General features: G+C 47.1%; 1 protein-coding gene across 1 annotated transcript in view; it reads right to left on the bottom strand.

Annotated features, from left to right (window-relative positions):
* Nucleotides 1–1,012: 1,012 nt before the first annotated feature.
* The window catches only part of YLPM1 (YLP motif containing 1), a 152,274-nt gene continuing 143,630 nt past the window's right edge, over nt 1,013–9,656 (bottom strand). Inside the window, exons 16-18 of the mRNA XM_075332314.1 lie at nt 1,586–1,707; nt 1,333–1,497; nt 1,013–1,177 (exon numbers count right to left, since the gene is read on the bottom strand). Of these exons, the coding sequence (XP_075188429.1) occupies nt 1,351–1,497; nt 1,586–1,707 (269 nt within the window). The 3' untranslated portion in view covers nt 1,013–1,177; nt 1,333–1,350. The remainder of the gene's footprint in view (nt 1,178–1,332; nt 1,498–1,585; nt 1,708–9,656) is intronic.

Here is a 9,656-nt window from a genome sequence, read left to right as displayed (position 1 = left end):
GACAAGCAACACCTTCATAAAATACCTCGAAAGCGATCCAGATGGCTTTGGCCCACAGGTCTTAATGACCACATGTTGTCATCTGCTGGATATCACGGGACGGTGCAGACATTCCCTTATCAATAGTCATTCCGCAAAGTTCTCAACCTTGAGGTCACTTCCAGCCGATTGCTGGCCACGGCCCAGCAGTTTTTTCTTTATGTACACACCTTCTTTAAGGATTTTTTGATGAAAGACAATTTACCTTTTGACAATACTATTGTTGTATGTTCATTGCCATAGCGTTGTATGGACACTTATTTGAGGATTGATGTGACATTATTAAAATCACAGTAATGTTAAGCCTCCATGCACCAGTTACAAGTGCAAAGTTGAAAACAGAACCCCAATGCTTCAGCCAGCAGCGAGAACGTCTGGTCTTACGTGGTCACTACCTTTACTAGTTTCTAGAAAAGGTTTAGAAAACCAACAGCATGGACCAACGACAACTAAAACACGGTGACGAAACGATGAAAGAGCACGAGTGCCGTAGGAAGCATCAGCGTCCCGACATCACTGGTGAGTAGCAAACATTGCATTAAATCAAGGATTCCACGAACAATAGCCAATGTAAACTTCTTGTAGAATGGAAACTTTCCTATTCATGGAGGTAAAAGCCCAGAGAGTACCTTACATCCACAGAGGCTGGAAGGACGCAGCAGCTGCACGACGCTGGATGAAATGTCGAAAGCAAATAAAGGGAAGATGCCAGCTCAGGAGGAAATTATTTTATTGTAGAGTAGTTGGTGGGGTACAGTACACCCCACTGTGAACATGCTGGTGAATTGGGCACGTCCTCCGGTCAGCCTTCGCTCCCGCACACTCCATTGTCCTGCCGCTTCGTGTCACCGCTTCCTTGGATATGTCACCGCTTCCTTGGATATGTCACCGCTTCCTTGGATACATTGACTCCAAAATGATCCATCCAAAGATTGGGTATAGTAAACAGCAGACTCAAAGACGAGGCTGAAGATCTCAGTCCAAAGCTCGTTTATTATACACTGAGCACAGATAACTTAAAACAGACTATAAAACCGACTACTTGCACTGAACTATTACAACATGCGGCTACTACAGGGACCACGGGCACCAAATTGATCCACGCGCCAGGACAGATGCAGCCTGCTCCATCTCTGACCTGGAATGAAGAAAGATCTGTCAGTAATGTAAGGTATACAGAGCTGAATGCATATAAATAACCAGTACTGCGCTCAGGCACGGGCAGACAGCGTGTACACAGGGCAGCTGGCGCATATTCCAAACCACGAGTAACGGCCAGCAGGTCCCACTCACCCACACGGGAGGCATCATTCAGATATACTTGGTGCGGTTCAGCGCTCGCTCGGCCAGGTGCCCGCTTTTATCTGTGATCTTCTCCCAGTCCGTTTGTCCAACAATAAATCCAATTGCCCTTTTCCTGTCTGCATCCTTTTTCTCCTCCAGATCTGCCCATCTGACCTGGGTGGGGAAAGGACAGGTTCATATTGAAGCTAGGTTAGTCCTATAAAGTAGGAGCTGGTCTCAGCTACCATGGACTGGGAATTACCCTTTTCTTTCCAGGCGCTGACTCCCGAGTGTCATAATCATCTGGAAGTTGCAAGTAATCTTCCATACAACCAGCCATTGACTCCCAGTTCCGCTTTCTCGTCTTTAAGCCATCTAGTTTATCTGAAAAGGCAGACAAAATGATTAAAACTGCTGCCGAGAGGAGGCATCATAGACCCCACATGTACAGACCATCAAAGTGACATCACAGCACCACTAATGGCTCCACAGAGATATATCAGACTCTCAAGAGCCTAGCTGGAGTCTAACCACACGAGACCTCATGGGAAAAATAATAGTTCCCCGGAGAGGGGACTCCATGGACCTCACATGTAGAGAGCCCAATGGGAGTCTGACCAGACATGAGACCTTATAGGACAAATAATGGCTCCCCGCAGAGAATGGACTACATTGACCTCACATGCAGAGAGCCCAGCGGGAGTCTGACCAGACATGAGACCTTATAGGACAAATAATGGCTCCCCGCAGAGAATGGACTACATTGACCTCACATGCAGAGAGCCCAGCGGGAGTCTGACCAGACATGAGACCTTATAGGACAAATAATGGCTCCCCGCAGAGAATGGACTACATTGACCTCACATGCAGAGAGCCCAGCGGGAGTCTGACCAGACATGAGACCTCATAGGACGAATAATGGCTCCCCTGAAGAGGAGACTCCATGGACCTCACATGTAGAGAGTACAGCAGGCGTCCATTATGGAGCAGGCAGAAGCCGGTTGGAGTCTGACTTGTCCAGTTATAAGCACCTCCATTATGTAGGCCACCGAATTCAGCGTGACCAAGGATGGGGAAAGGTCTCCAGCACAAAAATGGTAATAGGAGCCAACCAAGGAGAGCCTTGTTGCACATACTACGCGGTAGTGATCATGAGGAGTAAAATGCCGGCAGCAGAACCACTCACCACCTTTATATGACTCTATGGTCCAGTTTTCAGCCCTTACACCACCTCAGAAATCTGATGAGAGGGGATTGGCACTCCCACCACCAATTACCGGTCCACTTGTCATGCCCCTTACAGCATAGGACGTCTGAGGTGTGTACGAGTGTGGAGCAAAAAAAAAAAAAAAATTAAAAATTACACCCTATATCCACTCTACGGCACAAGGGCGCCCCACTCTACGGCACAAGGGCGCCCCACTCTACGGCACAAGGGCGCCCCACTTCGCGGTATGCAGGAGTGGATGTGTAGTTCCTCTCTTGGCTGCTTGAGAAATGGATAAAGACTCTTCTTGATGAGAATCTCCAGCCAAATAATTCATTTAATCAACAGCAAAAACTAAGCGGCTTTGTATCACCATATTTGTTGGTCTCTATAAACACAAGACCTGGATCCATTTAACACACTTCAAGGTATTAATTCTTTTCATTAAGTTTTTACATCTTTTTTTCTTGTTTATGGTTCTGCCCTTGTTCTATTTTTCAGCATTTCGTCAGGTAAAAGCTTCAGCTCGTGACGATTTCTATTTTTTGTAAACTAAAAAGTTTGTCATGCAAAATAAGAAAAACCTACATGCGCGCCACCCACATCTGGTGTGACCGTGCGCGCACACAGGGGTTAATCCACTCCGTAAATTGATCATAAAACAGGACTCTTGGTTTGTTTGTTTTACTTTTTTTTGGTTTTCTTTACTAAGAAAGAAGCAACAAATTCCTCTGCCGAACCCCTCGATGGTCCATTAGTAAATGTGAGGCTCCGGCAGCAGCGAGGGGCCACGTCTGGTCACCTCCTCAGTAACGAGACACAAAAGGAGAACATGAATCTTAATTGAGATAGAAAGAGAAACAACTCGCCGTCTGCCGGACATCATCTACTGAAGACACTTCTCGTACAGAGCACGGTCCCCCTTCTCGTACAGAGCACGGTCCCCCCCCCCGTACAGAGCACGGCCCCCCCCCCCGTACAGAGCACGGCCCCCCCCCCCCCCGTACAGAGCACGGCCCCCACCCCGTACAGAGCACGGCCCCCACCCCGTACAGAGCACGGCCCCCCCCGTACAGAGCACGGCCCCCCCCGTACAGAGCACGGCCTCCCCCCGAGCAGGGGCCCTTCCCCCCGAGCAGGGGCCCTCCCCCCCGAGCACGGCCCCCCCCCCCCCGAGCAGGGGCCCTCCCCCCCCGAGCACGCCCCCCCCGAGCAGGGGCACGCCCCCCCCGAGCAGGGGCCCTCCCCCCCCGAGCACGGCCCCCCCCGAGCAGGGGCCCTCCCCCCCGAGCACGGCCCCCCCCGAGCACGGCCCCCCCCGAGCAGGGGCCCTCCCCCCCGAGCACGGCCCCCCCCGAGCAGGGGCCCTCACCCCCGAGCACAGAGTACGGCCCCCCCCCCGAGCACAGAGCACGGCCCCCCCCCCCAAGGCTCCCCCCTGTACAGAGCACGGCCCCCCCTGTACAGAGCAGGCCCCCCCCCGCGCACAGCCCCTCCCCCGAGCACAGCCCCTCCCCCCGTACAGAGCACGGCCCCCCCAACCCCGTACAGAGCGCGCCCCCCCGAGGATGGCCCCCCCCGTACAGAGCACGCCCCCCCACCCCCGTACAGAGCACGCCCCCCACCCCCGTACAGAGCACGCCCCCCCGTACAGAGCACGCCCCCCCACCCCCGTACAGAGCACGCCCCCCCGAGGATGGCCCCTCCCCCCGTACAGAGCACGGACCCCCCACCCCCGTACAGAGCACGCCCCCCCACCCCCGTACAGAGCACGCCCCCCCCGTACAGAGCACGCCCCCCGAGGATGGCCCCCCCACCCCCGTACAGAGCACGCCCCCCCACCCCCGTACAGAGCACGGCCCCCCACCCCCGTACAGAGCACGGCCCCCCACCCCCGTACAGAGCAGCGCACCAGCCTCGTCTCTCTAACCTACGGGCACAGGACAGGGAATAACTGGAAGGGCAAGGAGGGTTAGTGAAGGTTACAAGGCTCACAAATACGGCTAACTTATGTAAGCTGGTGCCGCAGTCCTCATGGAGGAGACGATCTGAGCGCGAGGATGAAAGGGGAAAAACAATGATCCAAGGATAGGGAAGTGGGAATTATTTCTGTCCTGACGAAGGAGATCAGTTCTAAGAAAGGTGCTAAATAACCAATCAGAAATTCACCATCCTTGGATCAGCGGCCGCGCAGTTTTTTCCTTTCATCCTCCCACTCAGATCAACTTGTGGTCTAGAGTCACACGATTAACCAACAATTTATACATATTCCTAAGAAAAACAGTCACAATTACACATGCAAAACCGCATGAAGGTGCCCACAGGTACAGTGCCAGGGGTCCACGGCCACAAAAGGCCAAGAACAGGCAAGAGATGGGCAAGAAAAAAAAAGGCAGGAAAGGGCAAAGAAAAGTGAGGAAAGTCAGGAAAAGGCGAGGAAACACAAGAAAAGGTGAGGATAGACTGGGTAAGGCAGGGAAAGGCGAAGAAATGCAAGAAAAGGTGAGGATAGACTGGGTAAGGCAGGGAAAGGCGAAGAAATGCAAGAAAAGGTGAGGATAGACTGGGTGTGCTGTTCTATTTGTCTTAGTTAAAACTGTTATTTAATGTTTTTCATGCCTGTCTCTGCTGCCATCTACTGGTCAGACTTTTCAGCTCCTCTGTTTCTTTTGCTCAGCCCATGGGAGTGTCTGATGACCCTCTTGCATCACTTCCTGGCTTGTCATTCCAGTCAGAGCTTTTGTGAGAGCAACATCCCTTACTTGAGCTACTAGGAGCAAAGTCTTCTGACCACACGTAGTAGCTACAGAGGCAAGCATCACTCGAGATTTCAATGCCAGGTACTTGGATTACTGCACTCTGCATGTCCTGACCTTTGGAGAAAATAAACCACCATTGTTTCATCTCAGCTTGTGCATGTTTTCACTCTGGAGTGCTCAAGGTCCTGTCTGCCCCACCTATAGGAAAAACGAAGGTAAGACTCTCACAACCTCTCACAACTACGCACCTTCCATCGCCTTTAAGTGGGGACAGAACACTGGGTAAGGCAGGGAAAGGCGAAGAAATGCAAGAAAAGGTGAGGATAGACTGGGTAAGGCAGGGAAAGGCGAAGAAATGCAAGAAAAGGTGAGGATAGACTGGGTAAGGCAGGGAAAATAGGGAATAGGGCAGGGAAAGGTGAAGAAACGCAAAAAAAGGTGAGAATAGACTGGGTAAGGCAGGGAAAAAGGTGGGGAAATGCAAGAAAAGGTGAGGATAGACTGGGTAAGGCAGGGAAAAAAGGGAATAGGGCAGGGAAAGGTGAAGAAACGCAAAAAAAGGTGAGAATAGACTGGGTAAGGCAGGGAAAAAGGTGGGGAAATGCAAGAAAAGGTGAGGATAGACTGGGGTAAGGTGAGGAAAGTTGAGGAAAAGGAGGGGAAAGGCCATTAAAAAGCAAAACAAAAAGAAAAGAATAGGAAAAGCTGGAAAAGGCAAGAAAAAGGCAAACAAATACAGAAAAAGCAAGGAAAGGGCAAGAAAAGGTCAGGAAATACAAGAAAATGTGAGGAAAGACTGAGAAAAAGAGTGAAAATAAGGGAAAAGCCAGAAAAGGCAAGAAAAAGGCCAGTAATGACCAGGAAAAGCAAGTGAAAGGCTGGGAAGTGTCAGAAATGAACCGTAAAGACAAGAAAAGCCAAGGCAAGTTCAGGAAAGGCCGAGGCTACTGGAGCTCCACAACAATCCCATCTATAGGCACTTCTATGTCAAAAGTGTGAAAAACAACATGACCCAGCACTATTAGGATCTCATACACCCATTTGAGTCATTAGGACCTTACACAGATCCGCATTTTTTTAGGATCTTATAAACCCGGTACTGCGATATTAGGATCTTATAAATCCCGTTCCGAGATATTAGGATCTTATACACCCGGGATTCTGCAATATTCCAATCTTATACACCCAATTCTGAGATATTAGGATGTTATAAACCCGATTCTGCGATATTAGGATCTTATAAACCCGGTTCTGCGATATTAGCATCTTATAAACCCGATTCTGCGATATTAGGATCTTATAAACCCGATTCTGCGATATTAGGATCTTATAAACCCGGTTCTGTATTAGGATCTTATACACCCAATTCTGCGATATTAGGATCTTATACACCCGGTTCTGCAATATTAGGATCTTATACTCCCAGTTCTGCGATATTAGGATCTTATACACCCGATTCTGCGATATTAGGATCTTATAAACCCGGATCCGAGATATTACGATCTTATAAACCAGATTCTGAGATATTAGGATCTTATAAACCCGATTCTGCGATATTAGGATCTTATAAACCAGATTCTGCAATATTAGGATCTTACAAACCAGATTCTGCAATATTAGGATCTTACAAACCAGATTCTGAGATATTAGGATCTTATAAACCCGATTCTGAAATATTAGGATCTTATAAACCCGATTCCGCGATATTAGGATCTTATAAACCAGATTCTGCGATATTAGGATCTTATAAACCCGGTTCTGTATTAGGATCTTATACACCCAATTCTGCGATATTAGGATCTTATACACCCGGTTCTGCAATATTAGGATCTTATACACCCGGTTATGTGATATTAGTGTTGAGGAGAGCCATAAGATGAAATACTTGATTAACCTCTGGACATAGAGCACTGTGAGAAGTGTGTTCAATGAACTCGATTCTCTATACATAAGCCAGTCAGTTTTCAGAGGAAGCCAAGATGGCCCCCGATGACATCACAGACCCTCCCATCAGCATGGATCCACCAGATGACGCCCCTCCCATCACCATGGATTCATCCGCTGAAGTCAGACCCGCCCATCAACAGCAACATGGATCTCCCCATTGGCTAGCTCATGAACTGTCCCACTAAATGTGCATATCTGAACTTGTGTACGCCCCTAGCCTATATCAAGAGGACGCATGATTTCCCGTTCTCTTGGCTGCCATTTTTTACTGTGATCAAGAAAAGATTTCACATCCGATTGTGTCTGGTGTGAACTCGTTACACATGCACTTGGTCCACACCAATTAGGCCAGGCAGTAGGCAACTAGTGGAACTTTGTAAGAGTTCACCTTCACATTAGGAGCGTATACACCCGATTCTGTATTATCAGGATCTTATAAACCCGGTTCTGTATTATCAGGATCTTATAAACCCTGTTCTGTAATATCAGGATCTTATAAACCCTGTTCTGCGATATTAGGATCTTATAAACCCTGTTCTGCGATATTAGGATCTTATAAACCCGGTTCTGAATTATCAGGATCTTATAAACCCTGTTCTGCGATATTAGGATCTTATAAACCCGGTTCTGTATTATCAGGATCTTATAAACCCGGTTCTGTATTATCAGGATCTTATAAACCCGGTTCTGCGATATTAGGATCTTATAAACCCGGTTCTGCGATATTAGGATCTTATAAACCCGGTTCTGCGATATTAGGATCTTATAAACCCGGTTCTGTATTATCAGGATCTTATAAACCCGGTTCTGCGATATTAGGATCTTATAAACCCGGTTCTGTATTATCAGGATCTTATAAACCCGGATCTGCGATATTAGGATCTTATAAACCCGGTTCTGCGATATTAGGATCTTATAAACCCGGTTCTGTATTATCAGGATCTTATAAACCCGGTTCTGCGATATTAGGATCTTATAAACCCGGTTCTGAATTATCAGGATCTTATAAACCCTGTTCTGCGATATTAGGATCTTATAAACCCGGTTCTGTATTATCAGGATCTTATAAACCCGGTTCTGTATTATCAGGATCTTATAAACCCGGTTCTGCGATATTAGGATCTTATAAACCCGGTTCTGCGATATTAGGATCTTATAAACCCGGTTCTGCGATATTAGGATCTTATAAACCCGGTTCTGTATTATCAGGATCTTATAAACCCGGTTCTGCGATATTAGGATCTTATAAACCCGGTTCTGTATTATCAGGATCTTATAAACCCGGATCTGCGATATTAGGATCTTATAAACCCGGTTCTGCGATATTAGGATCTTATAAACCCGGTTCTGTATTATCAGGATCTTATAAACCCGGTTCTGCGATATTAGGATCTTATAAACCCGGTTCTGCGATATTAGGATCTTATAAACCCGGTTCTGTATTATCAGGATCTTATAAACCCGGTTTTGCGATATTAGGATCTTATAAACCCGGTTCTGCGATATTAGGATCTTATATTATTATTTTTTATTATAGCGCCATTTATTCCATGGCGCTTTACAAGTGAAAGAGTAAACGTACAACAATCATTAACAGTACAAAACAGACTGGTATAGGAGGAGAGAGGACCCTGCCCGCGAGGGCTCACAGTCTACAGGCATACAACCGGTTCTGCGATATTAGGATCTTATAAACCTGATTCCGAGACATGAGGATCTTATACACCCGGTTCTGTATTATTATTATTATTATAAGGATCTTATACAACCGGTTCTGCAATATTTGGATCTTATAAACTCGATTCTGCGATATTAGGATCTTATACACCCGATTCTGCAATATTAGGATCTTATAATCCCGGTTCCGAGATATTAGGATCTTATAAACCCAGTTCTGCGATATTAGGATCTTATACATCCGGTTCTGCGATATTAGGATCTTATAAACCCGATTCTGCGATATTAGGATCTTATAAACCCGGTTCAGAGATATTAGGAACTAATAAACCCAATTCTGCGATATTAGGATCTTATAAACCCGATTCTGCGATATTAGGATCTTATACACCCGATTCTGCGATATTAGGATCTTATAAACCCGGTTCTGCGATATTAGGATCTTATACACCCAATTCTGCGATATTAGGATCTTATAAACCCGATTCTGCGATACTAGGATCTTATACACCCGGTTCTGCGATATTAGGATCTTATACATCCAATTCTGCGATATTAGGATCTTATAAACCTGTATCCGAGATATTAGGATCTTATAAACCCGGTTCTGCGATATTAGGATCTTATAAACCCGGTTCTGCAATATTAGGATCTTATAAACCCGGTTCTGCGATATTAGGATCTTGTAAACCCGATTCTGCGATATTAGGATCTTATAAACCCGGTTCCGAGATATTAGGATC

The sequence above is a fragment of the Anomaloglossus baeobatrachus genome, unplaced genomic scaffold (genome assembly GCF_048569485.1).
Source record: "Anomaloglossus baeobatrachus isolate aAnoBae1 unplaced genomic scaffold, aAnoBae1.hap1 Scaffold_289, whole genome shotgun sequence".
Taxonomy (NCBI): domain Eukaryota; kingdom Metazoa; phylum Chordata; class Amphibia; order Anura; family Aromobatidae; genus Anomaloglossus; species Anomaloglossus baeobatrachus.
Note: the sequence above shows the minus strand (reverse complement) of the source record. Positions and strands in the feature narration are given on the sequence as shown.